Source organism: Mercenaria mercenaria, chromosome 1 (assembly GCF_021730395.1).
Source record: "Mercenaria mercenaria strain notata chromosome 1, MADL_Memer_1, whole genome shotgun sequence".
Classification (NCBI taxonomy): domain Eukaryota; kingdom Metazoa; phylum Mollusca; class Bivalvia; order Venerida; family Veneridae; genus Mercenaria; species Mercenaria mercenaria.
Genome location: NC_069361.1, coordinates 112,045,008 through 112,065,997, shown reverse-complemented (window position 1 = coordinate 112,065,997; position 20,990 = coordinate 112,045,008). Strand labels below are relative to the sequence as shown.

The window sequence follows — 20,990 nt, the reverse complement described above, 5'->3', positions numbered from 1 at the left end:
AACTCCAACTTCACTCTTTTACCTTTTTTTTTTTTCATTTTTAATTTTCAATCAATATTTATAATCAACATGTGAAATTTTGTTTCCTCTCCTCTGCACCCCCACCCCCTAAAAAAATAAATATACATATATCTATATATAGATATATATATTTCCATTCCTTTTTTTTTTTTTAAATGTTCAAACCTTCAACATGTTAAGTTGTGACTGCACAAACCTTGCCCTCAGCCATGTTCAAGATATCTTACCTGTGTTTTCTTAAGGACATCTGATCTTTTAAGTTCAAATGTACATGTAAAACAGCAACACCTGGTGCCAAACCACTCAAAGACAATATTTCATTCCAGTTAAACTTCAAGCTCACATTTCAATTAACTGCATTTAATTTTAAAAGCTAAGCTTATTACAGTAAGCATATCCCATTCAAAATAAATTCTTAAGTCAGGATCAAAGTATCATACATTTATTATGTACTCTTTAATTAAACATTTGTTTTCTGTTAAATTGATTTTGACTAATGAAATTATTTGCTTCTTATTAACATCCTTAACTTTTTGCCGGATATATCTTTTTGCCATTCCTCACCACAAACCCTTTCGGCGGGGGATACCAATTCATCGAATTTGCTTGTTGTTTCTGTTTAGTCCTAAATTTTTAATATTTGATACACAAGATACTGATTGACCGTAACGTTAAGTGTGACATTTGGTGACTGATTTCCACGAACAGCGAGTATTTCTGATTTCTCAGGATTTATCTTGACTAATACTCTTTTTGTATTAAAATCTACAATATCGAGCATGGACTGTAAGTCTGCAGTGGTGTTTGACAGTAATGCTGTGTCATCTGCACATGATGTAGGGGCTGCTACTTTTACGCTCCCAATGAATGCACCTAATCCACTGTCTTGTATCATGTTGAGCAAATGATTATGATATATTTTGTAGAGTGTTGTGGACAGTTGGGCCCCTTGCTTTGTACCTTGTTTCAATTCAAAGTCTTCAGACAGCTGGCTTTCCCATTTAATTTTCACTGTTGATTGTCTGTACAAATTTCTTATGAGTAACCAGAAAGATCCTTGAACACCGATATGAAAAAGTTTATTGAATAAAATGATTGACTCTGTCAAATGCCTTTTGAGCATCAAGTGTTACAAAGAGTAGTGGTTTGTTCACTTCCCTGTGATATTCAAATGCTTCAGTAACGAGAAAAGCTGCATTCATAGAAGAACTCTGTTCAGTAAAACCACGTTGTAATGGATTTTGCAGACTATCAAAGATAGCATCTAATCTTTTCTTCAGAATAGATTCCAATATTTTCCCATTGGTCAGTACCAAACCTGTTTTGAAAATGAACCAATCATATGTTGGGGTTTTGAGACTGGTGTACAAACTATCTTTTCAGCTTTGGCCTAGGGCTTTTGGTGAAATTTATATGATCTGCACTCCGCTGCAATACTCTATTATTGTGTTTTCATACATGATTTGTCACCTCCACACAACATAATGAACTTATCCATTTTCTGAAGTGACAATATTATTATTATTATAATGGTGTCTATTCATTTCCAATCCCTCTTGGTAAGCTCATTAATAAGATATATAAAAAATGCTTCACCCCAGAATAAATTTGACAAAACTATAGATTTTACTTTAACATTTTTTAATGGAAATTTTTAAAGCTTTTGTTTTCAGGTAAAGCAGATTTTCTTTAATTTTCTTGGTTTTCAGTATTTTGCTTAGAAGTCCAGCAGAGATGGTAGAGGAAATCCTGCTTGTTGATGACAACAGTGAAGATGGTAAGTATAAGTTTTCTCAAGTTTTACAGTTTAATATGAACATAATGCAAAGTTGATGCAAGATTGTGATTGAAGACAAGTCTCAAAACACTGGCTTCTGATTGGTTGTCTAAAAATGAACAATAGCAAGGTTGAATTCTGACGTTTTACCAAAATCGGGTTTATAAGCTTGGAGTTTGATGCCTTTGATTGGTTAGCTAGAAACATTTTCCGAATGACAATTTTTGCATTATCCTTATTGGTTGATAGTTTATGTCTGAGAGCTGTTCTATTTGTCTCCCTGCTCAGCATGGATGTTATCAGGATGGATGGATTTCTGCAGCTCAGTGTAGTTTCTGGCCTTAAATATTTAGAATACAAAGTGATTGATCGTGGTGAAAATATAGAATGTGGAATATTGGATGAATACTTCCTTTATATTACTGTCAGAGAAGTAGATGTATATTTGTAAATCATTTTCAGCAAATACAGGTGAAATGTTGTCAAGAATTCCAAAAGTGAAGATAATTGGAAACCAGAAGCAAGAAGGTAATTATCATTTTTCGCTCGACTATACGAAGTATAAGGAGAGCTATCCTACTCGACCCGGCGTCGGTGTCTTTCCGCGTCCCCACCTTGGAAAGTTTTTTTTACACTTTCTCTTTTTTCATCATATCTCAGTAATTACTTGATGGATTTGATTCAAACTTAAAATAGTTATTCCTCATCATCACCCACATCATCTGACATAAGGATCATAACTCTTGCACCAATATTTCATGATTTATCCCCCCCTTTTCACTTAGATTTTCAGGTTAAAGTTTTGATGCACTTTCACCCTATCTCTGTTATTACTGAATGGATTTGATTCAAACTTAAAATAATAGTTCAACATCATCACCCACATTATATGACACAAGCTGCATAATTCTGGCACAAATTGTTAATGAATTATTTCCCTTTTTTACTTAGAATTTAAGGTTAAAGTTTTATGCACTTTCACTCTATCTCTGTTATTACTGAATGTATTTGATTCATACTTGAATTAGTTGTTCAACATGATCACCCACATCCTATGCAGGCCTCGACCTTAACTTTTTTCAGCAGTTGCCAGCAGGTCCACCAACTGCTAAAATCTAGTAGACCTGCTCAGACTTTAGTGGACCTCCAATTCTATCACATAAATTGTGATGTTGTAGATGTCATAACTTCATATGACTCAAAGAAACAGGACTTATTTCTAAAATAATTAAAAATGAAGACTGTAGCAATCTGTTATCCCGAAAATAATTATTTTGAAAAGTGTCCCAAAATATGGACACAATAATCATCATCCACCCGACCCGTGTTGAAAATGAAAAAAAAAAAAAAAAAAAAAAAAAACATTAACAATCATCGGTAATTATTCTGTTGATAAACTAAGTAATTGGCCTTATTTTCATTATCAATTAACACCTCTCAAAGAGCTAAATGAAGTGTGTCGGTAATATTATGGCATCTGAAGTGGAGATCAAAGCGGTATAGTTGCCCGCGATTATCATGGCATTACGTCATTTTTTCGCGCCATGTGACACATCACTGTCTGATCGTACTTTCTCGATTCCTTAAATTGTTGAGAAGAAATCAATAAAAAAGTTTTTTCTTTAATTTTTTAAAAGCGAATGTGCAATATCCCGAATAAACTGACATGCAAATGTGTTAAACCGTGAACGATGATAGTGGATATCCTACCTCTGTGACCTATTTGCCCTCAAGGAATTTACATTATTGTTTGAGAAGAATATCTAACAAAGTGTTGTGTCAAAAAATACATGTACAAAGAATCATTTAAAACTTACTAAAAACCGCAACGACATCATACTGCTTTATTTTAAAACCACATTTCTATTTACGTTCACGAGGTCACGTAACCTATTCTGCCGCGCTAACAGAAATTATCTGTTTGCCAAAAATCCTTTTACTCCATGTATTTAAATTGCTGCCGCTTTTTCATTATTTAAGATTTTTTAATTGTGTTTTTTGTACTTCCTGGTCAAAAGTCTGAATTTTATTACCATAGTATGTATCGTTTATTTACTTTAAGAAATAAAGAAAAAATCAAGATCGTGCTGTTTGAAATTTTACAAAACATTATATGAAAATTTGATCGTTTTTAAAGAATTTTGCCTACATTCCTGTCGATATCTTATTAAAATTGTTATAGAATTCAAACTGTATTAGTTCTCAAGCGGTGTTGTAAATTTGAAGTGATTATATTAAAAAATGAATGCACTACGCGCGTTTTTTTTTGTGTCAAAAGTAACCGCGATGTAAATTAGATATTACGATAGGGCGCACGTGCTTGTGGAATGGAAAATTACCAGCATGACGTTTTGATATTTTTACGATTCGCGGGTAAATTCCAGTCAACCCAGGTAATTTTGCCCGATGTAATTTCTCAATTTGGTAAAGTTACCACGTAAAAACCACTCGCCCGATCGGTGGAGTAGTCCAATCGTGCTATCCCGACTTTAACTCGCCAATGCTTATTATAACTGTAGAATGCCGTACTTAAGGCAAAATCAACTAACTTTCGTTTTGTGAATTTGCCGATATGGGTACGATTTTTTCCTCTTATTTTTCACTTTTAAGGGTTTTATTTTATTTGCAGACCGTGACTGAAAATTGGTTGACCGTCGGTCTTCCCAACTTTTGATAGTTAGTGGACCTGCCAATATTATGGTTGCGTCGGTCCAACGGTCCACCGCTAAGGTCGAGGCCTGCTATGACACATGGTGCATAACTCTAGCACCAATGTTTCATGAATTATTCCCCCTTTTTATACGCCCGTTTGAAAAACGGGACGTATTATGGGAACGCCCCTGGCGGGCGGGCGGGCGGCGGGCGGGCGGCGTCCACAGACCTTGTCCGGAGCATATCTTCTACATGCATGAAGGGATTTTGATGAAACTTGGCACAGTTGTTCACCATCATGAGACGGAGTGTCATGCGCAAGAACCAGGTCCCTAGGTCTAAGGTCAAGGTCACACTTGGAGGTCAAAGGTCAAAGTCAAGAATGACTTTGTCCGGAGCATATCTTCTTCATGCATAGAGGGATTTTGATGAAAGTTGGCACAATTGTTCATCATCATGAGAAGGAGTGTCATGCGCAAGAACCAGGTCCCTAGGTCTAAGGTCAAGGTCACACTTAGAGGTCAAAGGATACAAGAATGAAAACTTTGTCCGGAGCATTTCTTCTTCATGCATAGAGGGATTTTGATATAACTTGGCACAAATGTTCACCACCATGAGGCGGAGTGTCATGCGCAAGAACCAGGTCTCTAGGTCTAAGGTCAAGGTCACACTTAGAGGTCAAAGGATACAAGAATGAAAACCTTGTCCGGAGCATTTCTTCTTCATGCATAGAGGGATTTTGATATAACTTGGCACAAATGTTCACCACCACAAGACGTAGTGTCATGCGCAAGAACCAGGTCCCTAGGTCTAAGGTCAAGGTCACACTTAGAGGCCAAAGGTCAGATACAAGAATGACTTTGTCCGAAGCATTTCTTCTTCATGCATGGAGGGATTTTGATGTAACTTGACACAATTATACACCATCATGAGACGAAGTGTCATGCGCAGTTCCCTTCTTTAGAATTACTTCCCTTTGTTGTTACTATAAATAGCTTATATTGTAACTTTTTCATTACTAGTCGTAGGGAAAAATCGAGACCACTTTTCTGTAGTACAACATGCATGCTACATCCAATTTTGAGGTGTATTTTGACCAGTCTCTACCTGGTAAAGATTTTTGTGTGGACTTGCAATTTTTTTTTATTTTTTTTTTTTTTTTTTTTTTTTTTTTTTTTTTAAGATTAACTTCCCTTAGTTGTTACTATAAATAACTTATATTGTAACTTTTTTATAATTGACCGTAGGGAAAAACCAAGACCACTTTTCTGTGGTACAACATAGATGTTACTTTCCAATTTTAGGTGTATTTTAAGGTATCTCTACCTGGTAAGGAGTTTTTTTGTGGACTTAGAAAAACAAAACACTTAGTTATTACTAAACAACCACAAAATTAAAATTCCATTTGCAAATACAGGTGCTAGAGTAAAGAAATTTGCTGTGACGGGCGTATATTGTGACATTCTTGCACTCTTGTTACTTAGAATTTCAGGTTAAAGTTTTGATGCACTTTTACTCTATCTCTGTTATTACTGAATGGATTTGATTCATACTTGAATTAGTTGTTCAGCATCATCACCCACATCCTATGACACAAGGTTCATAACTCTAGCACCAGTGTTTCATGAATTATTACCCCTTTTACTTAGAATTTAAGGTTAATTTTAATCTATTTTCACTATATCTCAGTTATTACTGAATGGATTTGATTCATACTTGAAGTACTTGTTTCACATCATCATCTTCATTGTATGACACAAGGTGCATAACTCCTGCACCAATATTTTATTAATTATGCCACCTTTTTGTTTAGAATTATAATTATATAATGTTTTGATACACTTTATATTTACCTGTCTTATTACTTGATATTTTTGATACAGACTCAGGCTATTGTGCATTATCTTCATCCATCATTGGAGTAATTAAACTCTCCAGTGACAGCTCCAGTTTCCTCAGATGTGCCCAGTTTCACTATCCAGCATCGAAATAGTCGAGCGCGCTGTCTCCTGTGACAGCTCTTGTTATACCCTGCATTAGTGTATGTGTGAGGTTGAATACTGACTTACCATGTTCATTACATAGTGGATACATTCGTAGATGAACCCTTGTCTGGACAATAAAATCATCCATTTTCAGTCTTGAGTACTGTCGTTGTTTGAAAGACCTGATATAGGCACAAGGAGACACACTCCTGTCTTGTATAGGCCACAGTTGAGAAAAAAAATGAGGCTACTTTGATATACTTGCTTGTTTAGCTTTTATAACTTCAGTAGCATATAATTGTATTTTTGGGTTTAATACATTTGTAACATGACTCAATATTTTTATCCACAGGTTTAATTAGATCCTACAATCTTGCAGCAAGCATGGCACAGGGGTCTGTGTTAACTTTTATCAAAGCTGAGTGCGAGGTGAATGTAGGATGGCTTCAACCAGTTATTGATAGATTAACTCAGTTTCCAACAGCAGTTGTTGCTCCTGTTCTTGACAAAATTGATGTAAATGGAGAATACTCTGCCTCGATGAATTCTGGAAGGGGAGGTAATTATAAAGAAAATGAGGTCTATTTAAAAATTGCTTTGATTAGTTGTAGATAGAACCCAATTTCTGACAGGTTTTGCAGGGGCTGTTATAGGGATGATATTTTGCTTCATCAGTATTTTTTAAGGGAGGTAAATAAACAAAGTTTAATACAGGAAGTTTCATGTTAGATAACAACATCTGCTGCCCGCCTGCTTAGCTCAGTAGTTAGAGCGTTGGTCTACGGATGGGGGGGTCGTGAGTTCGATCCGCAGGCGTTGTGTCTGAAATCATTAGTCCTCCACCTCTGATTCATGTGGGGAAGTTGGCAGTTACGTGCGGAGAACAGGTTTGTACTGGTACAGAATCCAGGAACACTGGTTAGGTTAACTGCCCGCCGTTACGTGACTGAAATACTGTTGAAAAACAGCGTTAAAACAAAAAAAAAAAAAAAAACCAACTGCTGCTGCCCCTATTCTTATATTCTTAACAGTGTGTATGTAAAAGCAGAGTATTTGGTAGCTACATCTGAAAAAATTGGTTTAGAATATACAAATAGCACCATTAAGTCTTGCCAAGAGAAAAATATTTGAGCTAAGATCTAAATTGATCGTTTAACCTAACCAGTATTCCTGGATTCTGTACCATTACTGACTTGTTTCCGGCAAGTAACTTGCATGCCAAGATCTAAGCTTAACCAGTAATGATATCATCAACCTCGCTAGCTCGATCTAGTATGTCTTATTTTTGTGCCGTTCAAATTTTTGTTTGTTTGTTTGTAGTGGTTGGGCACTTAGATTTGCTTGTATCCATCCTTCCAGATGCTCATTCAAATTTTCATCATGTGTATCTGAAAAAAGTATTTTACGTCGAATACTCAAACATAGGAATGTTACTGCATGTGAAGTTGAACACCTAGGGTTTTGTTTGTGATTTACATCCTTTGATGCCCCCTTCTTAGAAGCAGCGGTAGATTGCTTTGCACATGTCGGTCACATGGTTCGGTATGTCGGTTGGTCCATCCATCTGTTGGTAGAGTGAATAACTGGAGAACCACATAACCTTCAAACTTGTTAGCATGATTGGGCTTATGGGGTAGATGACCCCTATAGTTTTTAAGATTAGTAGGTCAGAAGTCAAGGTTACAGGAGCCTGACCTTGAAAATGGTTTCCGCCCAATAACTGGAGAACTGCTTGATCCAGAACCTTCAAACTTGGTAGCATGATTGGGCTTATGAAATAGATGACCCCTTTTGTTTTTGCGGTCAGTTAGTCAAAAGGTTAAGGTCACGGGCCTGAACCGTGAAAACAGTTTCTGCACAATAACTAGAGAACCATTGGACCTTGAAACTTGGTAGCAAAATTTAGCTTATGAAGTAGATGATACCTATTATTTGTTGTAGCATTAGGTCAAAGGACCTTTACTCTCCGTTACTTTAGAACCACTTCACCCAGAACCTTCAATTTTGATAGCATTATTGGGCTTATAATGTAGATGACCCCTACTTTTTTTGGTTGGGGGTGGGGGGGTCAGTTGGTCAAAGGTCAAGGTCACAGGGGCCTGAACCATGAAAAACGTTGCCATGCAATACTTTAAGAGAACCTCTTGACCCAGTATCATCATACTTGATAGCATGATTGTGCTTATGATATTCATGAACCCTATTGTTTTGTGGGGTTAGTAGGTCAAAAGTTAATGTCACAGTGATCATGGGACTGAAAATTGGACAAGCCATCATGGTGGGCATACCGGTATGTGTTTTACAAATAGTTCTTGGTTTTTATGCTCCAACAGTTTCTTTCCTCACATCCCCCAACCCACCAAAGGGTTACAGTGAAACACCGCTTGCCCGAGCATCGATGACTCGAGCACCCGGGGTCGCTCGAGCAATTCATGTGGTCCCAGAGGGTTTCCTTCTATTTTCTATGTGAAATTACCATGGCTGGGTTGAGCATCGATAACTCGATTGCTCGAGCATGACACCTGGTCCCTGTGCATTAATTTGCTCTTTGTTGCTTCTGTCAAACTCCAGCAGAGGTGTCAAAATATTTCACACCTTCTGTCGGTTAATTAAAAAAATTTGCAAGCCGTGAGAATTGCGTGGTCTATTCCCCGACTATCTTAAATGTTTGTTTGTTGGTATATTTGATCTGATAATGAGATTAATTATTGTTGAAAGGTTGAAGAAAGGTTTTATTGATCAATTACTGTTTGTTTTAGTTTACAGCAAGTGTGTTATTACTTACTACATCTTTTCTGCATAATCGAGAAAGATAATTACAAGATCTTTATATTTTAACCAGCAGTTGTTTGCATGCAAATAAAGGAAATAAAATTGTGACGATAATTATGAGACCTTAATTTGGATAATTTGAAGAAGAAAATTGATCTTCGAAGATTGGCTCAAGAAAATTGACCGTGACATCAAACGCCGCGACAGACGTATCGCAATGGTTGTAAATATAAAAAGTCTTAGTTGAGCCATTTACAAATTACATATTGAAACGTCTATCATAGATAACGTTTGTAATACGTTTTTAGCTCACCTGTCACAAAGTGACAAGGTGAGCTTTTGTGATTGTGCAGCGTCCGTCGTCCGTCCGTGCGTGCGTAAACTTTTCCTTGTGACATCTCTAGAGGTCATATTTTTCATGGGATCTTTATGAAAATGGGTCAGAATGTTCATCTTGGTAAATTCTAGGTCAAGTTAGAAACTGGGTCACTTGCCATCAAAAACAGGTCAGTAGGTCTAAAAATAGGAAAACATTGTGACCTCTCTAGAGGCCATAATTTTCAATGGATCTTCATGAAAATTGGTCAGAATGTTCACCTTGATGATATCTAGGTCAAGTTCGAAACTGGGTCACATGCCTTCAAAAACTAGGTCAGTAGGTCTAAAAATAGAAAAACCTTGTGACCTCACTAGAGGCCATATATTTCACAAGATCTTCATGAAAATTGGTCAGAACGTTCATCTTGATGATATCTAGGTCAAGTTCGAAAGTGGGTCACGTGCCATCAAAAACCTGGTCAGTAGGTCCGTCGTCCGTCTGTCCGTGCGTGTGTAAACTTTTCCTTGTGACATCTCTAGAGGTCACATTTTTCATGGGATCTTTATGAAAATGGGTCGGAATGTTCATCTTGGTAAATTCTAGGTCAAGTTAGAAACTGGGTCAGGTGCCATCAAAAACAGGTCAGTAGGTCTAAAAATAGGAAAACATTGTGACCTCTCTAAAGGCCATATTTTTCATGGGATCTGTATGAAAGTTGGTCTGAATGTTCATCTTTATGATATCTAGGTCAAGTTTGAAACTGGGTCACGTGCAGTCAAAAACTAGGTCAGTAGGTCTAAAAATAGAAAAACCTTGTGACCTTTCTAGAGGCCATATATTTCACAAGATCTTCATGAAAATTGGTCAGAATGTACACCTTGATGATATCTAGGTCAAGTTCGAAACTGGGTCACGTGCCTTCAAAAACTAGGTCAGTAGGTCAAATAATAGAAAAACCTTGTGACCTCTCTAAAGGCCATATTTTTCATGGGATCTGTATGAAAGTTGGTCTGAATGTTCATCTTGATGATATCTAGGTCAAGTTCGAAACTGGGTCATGTGCGGTCAAAAACTAGGTCAGTAGGTCTAAAAATAGAAAAACTTTGTGACCTCTCTAGAGGCCATATATTTCATGAAATCTTCATGAAAATTGGTCAGAATGTTCACCTTGATGATATCTAGGTCAAGTTTGAAAGTGGGTCACATGCCTTCAAAAACTAGGTCAGTAGGTCAAATAATAGAAAAACCTTGTGACCTCTCTAGAGGCCATATTTTCCATGGGATCTGTATGAAAGTTGGTCTGAATGTTCATCTTGATGATATCTAGGTCAAGTTCGAAAGTGGGTCACATGCCATCAAAAACTAGGTCAGTAGGTCAAATAATAGAAAAACCTTGTGACCTCTCTAAAGGCCATATTTTTCAATGGATCTTCATGAAAGTTGGTCTGAATGTTCATCTTGATGATATCTAGGTCAAGTTCGAAACAGGGTCATGTACGATCAAAAACTAGGTCAGTAGGTCTAAAAATAGAAAAACCTTGTGACCTCTCTAGAGGCCATACTTGTGAATGGATCTCCATAAAAATTGGTCAGAATGTTCATCCTGATGATGTCTAGGTCAAGTTCGAAAGTGGGTCACATGCCATCAAAAAGTAGGTCAGTAGGTCAAATAATGAAAAAACCTTGTGACCTCTCTAGAGGCCATATTTTTCATGGGATCTGTATGAAAGTTGGTCTGAATGTTTATCTTGATGATATCTAGGTCAAGTTTGAAACTGGGTCAACTGTGATCAAAAACTAGGTCAGTAGGTCTTGAAATAGAAAAACCTTGTGACCTCTCTAGAGGCCATACCCTTGAATGGATCTTCATGAAAATTGGTCAGAATGTTCACCTTGATGATACCTAGGTCAAGTTTGAAACTTGGTCACGTGCCTTAAAAAACTAGGTCAATAGGTCAAATAATAGAAAAACCTTGTGACCTCTCTAGAGACCATATTTTTCAATGGATCTTCATGAAAATTGGTCAGAATTTTTATCTTGATAATATATAGGTCAAGTTCAAAACTGGGTCACATGAGCTCAAAAACTAGGTCACTATGTCAAATAATAGAAAAAACGACGTCATACTCAAAACTGGATCATGTGGGAAGAGGTGAGCGATTCAGGACCATCATGGTCCTCTTGTTTTAAATGTCGCCAGTTTGTTATTATTATGCATCACCGTTTCCTCGCAAACTTCAGTTTTCTTTGTATGTTGGTCATTGTTTGGGTCGAAACCATGGACAACTCAGCATTTTGCTCATCCCCTTTCAACCTCGAGCGAGTGGTGTTTTACTGTATATGAAAGTTTACATCTAAAACAAGTAGCATATGATTGTGCAAGACAGTAAATTTGGTCCCTGTGTCCACACATCTACTTTAGAGAACATAATTTTTTAACATAATTACATTATGTTTTCAGGCTTTGACTGGAGTATGATTTTTAAATGGGAAGACAACAGTAATGGGAAAAAGCAAAGTAATGGTAAAATTGTGAGGTATGTATTAGTTTAGGGCCTCCATGGCCAGATGGGTCGAGAGTTCCGAATTTGAATCGCTGACATCAGTAAATTCCATGATGAGCAGGTCAGTTTTGCACTGGTAATAAACTGAAGAGTAAGTGTTTATACTCCTACTGTCAAAAATGGAAGCATACAGTGTTACCACTGTCTCTGTGTGTTTGCGGGCATCAATGTCTGTGTTTGTCCTGTGCACAGAAACTGTCCATTTGGTAATTTATTGAGAGTTATAGGATTTTGAAATAACTTTGTACAGGCCTTCAGCATAACAAGTTGACATGTTGCATTCAAGGCCCATACCACTACCTTAAATGTCAAGGTCACAGAGGTCAAAGATTCATGGTCATTTTTCTAGTCTCCTTACTATTTCATGCATGCATGAATAATTGCTTAGCTTTATATTCACCATGACAAGAAGATGTATCCCATTTTTTTAGCTCACCTGAGCAATGCTCCGGTGAGTTTTTCTGATCGCTCGATGTCCGGCGTCTGTCGTCCGTTGTCTGTCGTCTGTCGTCTGTCAACATTTAGCTTGTGTATGCGATAGAGGCTGTATTTTTCAATTAATCTTCATGAATATTGGTCAGAATGATAACCTTGATGAAATCTAGGCCGAGTTCGAAAATGGGTCATCTCGGGTCAAAAACTAGGTCACTAGGTCAAATCAAAGAAAAACCTTGTGTATGCGATAGAGGCTGTATTTTTCATTTAATCTTCATGAATATTGGTCAGAATGATAACTTTGATGAAATCTAGGCCGAGTTCGTAAATGGGTCATCTCGGGTCAAAAACTAGGTCACTAGGTCAAATCAAGGAAAAACCTTGTGTATGCGATAGAGGCGGTATATTTCAATTAATCTTCATGAATATTGGTCAGAATGATAACCTTGATGAAATCTAAGCCGAGTTCGAAAATGGGTCATCTCGGGTCAAAAACTAGGTCACTAGGTCAAATCAAAGAAAAACCTTGTGTATGCGATAGAGGCTGTATTTTTCAATTCTTCTTCATGAATATTGGTCAGAATGATAACCTTGATGAAATCTAGGCCGAGTTCGAAAATGGGTCATCTCGGGTCAAAAACTAGGTCACTAGGTCAAATCAAAGAAAAACCTTGTGTATGCGATAGAGGCTGTATTTTTCAATTGATCTTCATGAATTTTGGTCAGAATGATTGCCTTGATGAAATCTAGGTCGAGTTCGTAAATGGGTCATCTCGGGTCAAAAACTAGGTCACTAGGTCATATCACGTAAAAACCTTGTGTATGCGATAGAGGCGGTATTTTTCAACTGATCTTCATGAAATTTAGCCAGAATGATAACCTTGATAAAATCTAGGCCGAGTTCGAAAATGGGTCATCTGGGGTCAAAAACTAGGTCACTAGGTCAAATCGAAGAAAAACCTTGTGTATGCAATAGAGGCGGTATTTTTTAACTGATCTTCATGAAATTTAGCCAGAATGATAACCTTGATAAAATCTAGGCCGAGTTCGAAAATGGGTCATCTGGGGTCAAAAACTAGGTCACTAGGTCAAATCAAAGAAAAACCTTGTGTATGCAATAGAGGCGGTATTTTTCAACTGATCTTCATGAAATTTAGCCAGAATGATAACCTTGATAAAATCTAGGCCGAGTTCGAAAATGGGTCATCTGGGGTCAAAAACTAGGTCACTAGGTCAAATCGAAGAAAAACATTGTGTATGCAATAGAGGATGTATTTTTCAATTGATCTTCATGAAATTTGGTCAGAGTGATTGCCTTGATGAAATCTAGGTCAATTTTGAATATGGGTTATCTGAGGTCAAAAATTAGGTCACTAGGTCAAATTAAAGAAAAATCTTGTGTATGCAATAGAGACTGTTTTTTTCAATTGATTTTTATGAAATTTGGTCAGGTTGATTGCCTTAGTAAAATCTAGGTCGAATTTGAATATGGGTCATCTGAGGTCAAAAACTAGGTCACTTGGTCAAATCAAAGAAAAAACATCTGTATGTGATAGAGGCTGTATTTTTCAGTTGATCTTCATGAATTTTGGTCAGAATGATTGCCTTGATAAAATCTAGGTCGAGTTTGAACATGGGTCATCTAGGGTCAAAAACTAGGTCATATCTAAGAAAATGCTTGTTTTATCGCAAGAGACCAATTTTTTGGTCCAGTCTTAATGAAAATTGATCAGAATATTTGTTTCCATGAAATCACTAGGTCAAACATGTTTTACACTGTTATGGAGTGTTTCTTAGGTGAGCGACCTAGGGCCATCTTGGCCCTCTTGTTTAAAATCCATATCCCTACCTGAAAGGTCAAGGTCACACTTGAAAGTTAAAAGATTTAAGGTTATTTTTCTTGTCTGCTTTGTAACTATTTATGCATGCATGGATATTGGAACAACTAGGCACAAACATGCATGGTAACATTTCAAGACCAATACCCCTACCTTAAAAGTATCACTCAACTAGAAAAATGTAACATTGTTTCCATGTCCAGTCTCTAACTTCTGTATGAGGGGATGGATGTATAACTAGAAAATATGTTGCATCTTAGACCTTAACCCCTAGCTATGAGGTCAAGATCACTTTTAGAGGTCAAACATTGTACCTGTATTACTGTTACATGAATGGACAAATATTTATACTCACTATTACTAGATAATGCATTGTGTGTAAGACCTAGATCCCTAGCTCAGAGGTTGAGGTCACACTAGGAGGTCTAAAATTTTACTTCATTTTTCTTGTTGGGTCTATTAACTTTTGTATGTTTGTACAAGTAGATGGCCATTCAAATAACATCTCACTAACATTCATCCTAATAACACAGTGTTTCTATGCAAGGCATAGACCACTAAATCAAAGTTCAATATCACACTTACAGATCAAGCTTTTATTTGTCTGTTCAATAACTTTTAATTGCAGAGAAGGAAATTCACATACCTTAGTATAAAGTTTGTGCTTTAGCCAAGCAAACACGTGTTGAGTATAGACCAGTCATAGCACAAACTATAGAGTGGTGATGTGTATATAAACTTGTGTAATAATGTACAATTTTGACTATTGACCGGCTAGCCATTCAATAAGTGTTTTATTACATTACATCAGAAATAAAATTTCATATTTTTTCCTTCAGGTTTTAACTTTAGCTTAGCAAATTAATATTTTAAACTCAAGACCAGTCAATAGCGCAAATTATGGACTGGCAATTTAAGGAGTTGTTGTTTTCCTACACCCTCGGAAAGCTCTGTATAACAAACTTAAATGAATCTCATTATTTTCAGGTCACCAGTTTATCCAGGTCATGTATTCAGTATCAGAAGAGAAAGATTTCTTCAGCTAGGAAAATTTGATCCTGAATTAGAATTGGAAGGTGGAGAAAATTTTGGTATGTGATACCTTAAACATGACTTGAAGCTGGCTTGGTCTTAAAGAGGCTTGTTTTAAAGAGATTTTTTTAGATAAAAAAATGAAGTTGTGAAATTTTTATATGACAGTTTGACAATTACATGATAGAAATGAAAGTTCTTAGAGATATATTACCTCCCTTTGACTATTGTACAACCAAGATAGATTCGAAGTAAATAAATTCAAAAGCTGTACATGCAATTTTAAAACTTGCCTTTTGGTTCAGATTGTTGAAATATCAGATTATCTATCAAATTCTAATACAAAACTAGTAATTATATTGGAATGAAAAAAGGTCCACTTTTTAAATAGTTTCGCATTAAATTGTGGTATTTTTATGTAGGGATAACACACGTTTTTTTTGTGTTATAACATGCAGAATCCCTCGGGATTCTGTAGATGTTAACACGAAAAGAACATGCACTAACGCTATTCTATATAAAACACTTATGTTTTTTCACGTTGACGTCATTTCCTTTTGAATTATCCGTTTTGGGGCCGTAATACGTTTACGCTTTGCCACGGAACGCGCTTCTATAAAAAGGTGTTATAACAGCATGTGAGCGCGAGAATCTCTCTGTTAACACACGTTTTCTGTCCTGTTAAAACATCCCCGAAAAGTGACAATAACAGCAGTTTTATGCTAGAATAAAATATAAATTCCTTACAGGAATCTTACTCTATGTAATGGGTCTCTTTGTTCCTTAAATAATTCTCTGATAAATGTGATTGTACTCTGTCAAAAATTATTCAGAACTATGAATAGTTAGACAACACCTTTAATACAATTTCAGTATGTAGCCAGACACTCCAGTTCTTTAGATAAAAAACATCCAAAAACAACAGTTGAGACATTTTATATAATAAAAAAAAAGGCAATATTATATGTTTGCAGAACTGTCATTGAAGACATGGTTGTGCAATGGGGTTGTGGAGATACTGATGTGTAGTCGTGTAGGACAACATAATCTTGACAGTGAAATACATGGGATACCCTTGGGAAAACAGAATATCTATCTGAAGTAAGATCACTGTAATGTCAGAGATCGGAGAGGGTAGGCAAATATTTATCTATGCGGGGCCTAAAGCTTTGAAATGAAGAATAATTATCCTGTTTTTAGCTCGTCTGATTTTGTAAAAAATCTACAAGGTATTGTTGTCACTTTATCGTCTGCGTTGGTTAAAATCTTTGTTTAGTTCCACCTTTTCTCATAAACCATAAGAGCTACAGCTTTGAAACTTGGCATACTTGTTTGTCACTATTGGGTGACTAAGTAGGCCAAGAACCATAGCTCTGATTTGCATTTTGTCAAAATTATGGTCCTTTTTGTTCTTAGAAAATTCCAGTTTCTTTGTTAAATTTTTGTTTAGGTCCACCTTTTTATGCCCCCCTTCGAAGAAGGAGGGGTATATTGTTTTGTCAGTCTGTATGTCGGTCGGTATGTAGACCAATCCGTTTCTGGATGATAACTCAAGAACGCTTGGGCCTAGGATTATGAAAGGTGATAGGGAGGTTGGTCATGACCATCAGATGACCCTATTGATTTTGAGGTCAGTAGGTCAAAGATCAAGGTCACAGTGACCCAGACAGTTAAACGGTTTCCAGATGATAACTTGAGATTGCTTAGGCCTAGGATCGCGAAACTTAATAATGAGGTTGATCATGACCAGCAGATGATCCCTATTGATTTTGAGGTCAATAGGTCTAATGTCAAGGTCACATTGACCCAGAACATTTGAATTTTTGTGTACAGTGACCAAATAAATTCTGTTCCATGTGCAATTACTGAATGCATCAGTGGGGGCATTTCGTGTTCTATGAGCTCTTGTTGGAATGGTCTCCGTCTGTCCTGCCGTCTTCCATCCTTCTGTCTGCCCATAACATTTTGTGTCCACTCTGTATCTCCTAAACCTTTCGAAGGATTTTCATGAAACTTGGGTCAAATGATCACCTCATAAAGACAATGTGCAGAACTCACGAGTCACCCATGTCTGGGTCAAGGTCACAACTCTAGGTCAAAGGTTTGAACCTTCCATTTTGTGTCTGCTCTGTATCTTCTAAACCCCTTGAAGGATTTTCATGAGACTTTGGTCAAATCACCTCATCAAGACGATGTGCAGAACTCGTGAGTCAGCCATGTCAACTCAAGGTCAAGGTCACAACTTAAGGTCAAAGGTTTGAGCCTTCCATTTTGTGTCCGCTCTGTATCTCTTAAACCTCTTGAAAGATTTTCTTGAAACTTTGGTCAAATGATCACCTCATCATGAGGATGTGCAGAACTCATGATTCAGCTATGGCGGCTCAAGGTCAAGGTCACAACCCAAGGTCAAAAGTTTGAGCCTTCCATTTTGAGTCCGCTCTGTATCTCCTAAACCCTTGAAGGTCAGGATCACAACTCAAGGTCAAAGGTTTGAGCACTGTATCTCTTAAACCCTGTGAAGGATTTTCATGATACTTAGGTCAAATGATCATCTCATCAAGACGATGTGCAGAACTCGTGAATCAGCCATGTTGGCTCAAGGTCAAGGTCACAACTTGAGGTCAAAAGTTTGAGCCTTCCATTTTGTGTCCGCTTTGTATCTCTAAACCTCTTGAAGAATTTTCAAATTCATTAATGTCAACATACATGGACTATAAAATATAATTGACAACGTCTATGCTTCCATCCAATACCATCATCCCTTTCACTATCCATAACAGTGGCAGGTGATAAATCTGTCTTTCAGACTGCCTTGTCTTAAAAACTGTAAGAGCTACAGCTTTGAAACTTGGCACACTTGTTAATCATCAAAAGTTGACTATGTTTGACAAGAACCATAACTCTGATATGGATTTTTTCAGAATTATGGCCCTATTTGTACTTAGAAAATTTGATTTTTTTGGCAAAATTTATTGTTTAGGTCCATCTTCCTCAAACACTATAAGAGCTATAGCTTTGAAACTTTGCATACTTGTTTATCATCATAAGTTGACTATGGAGACCAAGAACCTTAACTCTAACCTGCATTTTATCAAAAATATGGCCCTTTTTGTACTTAGAAATTCTGAACTATAACACTTTTCTTACTTACTGACCAGCACTTGCAGACGAGCGATGGCACCTGTAGGCGGTGCTAAGTTGGCATGGATTTAGATAAATACAACATGTACCGTATTTTCCCGAATTAAGGCCCCCCCTCTAATTAACGCCCCCCACCCATTTTGGAGGGGGAAAAAGTCAACAAGAACGGGAAAAAAATCACCTACCTCATTTTTATAAGTCCACATAATAAGTAATTTACAGTACTAAAGTCCAATGTATTAAAAATTAAACACACTTTTAAACAGTCCATGTACCATAAGTCCAAAACATTTGTACTAAGTACGGTACGTAACAGAAAATTAAACGGTAAATACATTTTTGATTTGTTTTTACACCACTCGCGCACACGCTTCCTGCCGACTTTAAACAAACTTGCAGCAATGTGTTTACGACATACCCTTTTCTTCGGCAGTTTTAAGAACTTTTAATTTAAAAGCAGGCACAGCAGCGTGTCAAACCATTGACATTGTGTATTGCGCAATTAGCTACCCGCATGTACGAAGGAAAATGTTATCGGAGTACACAGCTGTTTGGGTCATGACGTAATGTGTAAGTGTGGCGAGCGTGTCAAAAAGCCAGACATGGAATACACGAGGTACCGTATTTAAAAGCATAAAAGACACACTGCATTAAATTGGATGCCAAATAATTACGTTTTGGGGGGATTAAACAACACAGAAACTTTACAGCTAGTTTGAACGATTTTTTTAAGTGTTGTAAAAATTTTCATTTTTTACTTTTTTACCTCAAATAAACGCCCCCTCTTTGGAGATTGTAACGCCCCCGGGGGCGTTAATACGGGAAAATACGGTAATTCCATTTATTTAGTTGCTTTACTTATAAATAAAGTTACAAAATTTAAGCGCTATTGGTGCATTATATTATCAAAATTGATTTGGAAATATCAGGTCTTAATTAAGACCTGTTAGTTATAAAGCTAATGAAATCCTTTAAGTTATCTTAAAGGGTTGCATGAAAATGCAGGGCTATTTTCATTTATGTTCGTTTGGTAATTTACACAAGAAAGATATACTAGATACTATGGTTAAAGACTAGCTTACTATGATGTCATTAATATCAATGTGGGACTAATTATCCCTCGCAGAAGACAAAGGGATATTGTTCTGGCCTTGTCTGTCTGACTGTTTGTTGGGGTGTCTGTCTATGCGAGCCCATGTCCGTCTGTCTGAAATTGAAAATGCTTATAATTCAAAAAGTATTTAAGCCAGAATCACCAAACCTTGTATACTTTTTGATTAGCACAGGACCTTTACTCACAAAGCATGACCTCCCTTGATCCAGTAGAAGCAAGTTTTTCTCCTTGATTTGTTTGGAAAAAAAAAAAGAAAAAAAAAAAGACTATTAAAAACGATTATAATTAAAAAAATATTTCAGTTAGAATCACCAAACCACACATAATTATTAATTAGCACATGCCCTTTGCTTACATTTAGTATTATCTCCTTGACCAAGTCAAAGCAGAGTTTTCCCACTTGATTTGGTAAAAAAAATTCGAAAATGCTTGTAATTCAAGAAGTATTTTAATTAGATTTACCAAATTTCACATAATGATTAATAAGCACATAACCTTTTCTCACATATAGTATTATCCCACCCCACCTTGATTAAGTAAAAGACCAGTTTCCCCCCTTTGATTTGGTAAAAAAATAGGATTGTTGACTGTAATGTCTATTTATTCCCACATTAAGTAATTCATTGATGGATCTTCATGAAATTTGAAACAAATATTGATCACTATAGGTCGGCAGTGTATGCATATCTTTCATCAGGATCTCTCCAGTAACTGCAGAGTTATTGCCCTTTAATTGTGTTAAATTTCATCATTTCCCAAAAACGCAGTTACCCATTAATCTTAATACAAATATAGATCACTATAGGGCAGAGTGTCCCTCTTGATTTGGTAAAAAAGTAGGAACTAACAAATGGTTGCTCGGTCCTTTTGTACATTAGTTGTGTATATCTGGAAATTGACTATTTTTGAAATATAGTCCCCTCATTCACGAAGCAATTTAATTTGTGGATTTCAAGGGCACATATGACAAATATATTTTGAAATACTAACACCATGAAAGAACTTTAACTGACATAATTAAACAGAAATCTGGAAAACTGTAATACTATAGTACTAGAACAAACTATGATACCTTGGCTAAGAGTTGAAAGAGAAACTGGAAATATCTTATCACCTTTAAAACAAGAAAGAATGATAAACAGTTAAATTTGATTTTTAACAAATCCACTCGTAATGATGAAATCTACTTATACAGGAATATCAAGCGTGTGACTGAGGTATGGATGGATGATTACAAGAGATTCTTCTATTATACAAAACCTTCTGCAAGGATGCTCAATGTTGGCAGGTAAAAAGTATATAACCTAAAAAAGGGGTTTCCTTGTCTGTGTCTATTTGG

The 20,990-nt window shown here is 36.5% G+C and overlaps 1 protein-coding gene across 1 annotated transcript in view; it reads left to right on the top strand.

Annotated features, from left to right (window-relative positions):
- LOC123526433 (polypeptide N-acetylgalactosaminyltransferase 2-like) overlaps positions 1 to 20,990 on the top strand; it is a 47,528-nt gene that overhangs the window by 13,650 nt on the left and 12,888 nt on the right. The window contains exons 4-10 of the mRNA XM_045305580.2: positions 1,731 to 1,798; positions 2,261 to 2,326; positions 6,788 to 6,994; positions 11,989 to 12,064; positions 15,352 to 15,455; positions 16,371 to 16,497; positions 20,847 to 20,939. Coding sequence (XP_045161515.2) covers positions 1,731 to 1,798; positions 2,261 to 2,326; positions 6,788 to 6,994; positions 11,989 to 12,064; positions 15,352 to 15,455; positions 16,371 to 16,497; positions 20,847 to 20,939 — 741 coding nt within the window. The remainder of the gene's footprint in view (positions 1 to 1,730; positions 1,799 to 2,260; positions 2,327 to 6,787; positions 6,995 to 11,988; positions 12,065 to 15,351; positions 15,456 to 16,370; positions 16,498 to 20,846; positions 20,940 to 20,990) is intronic.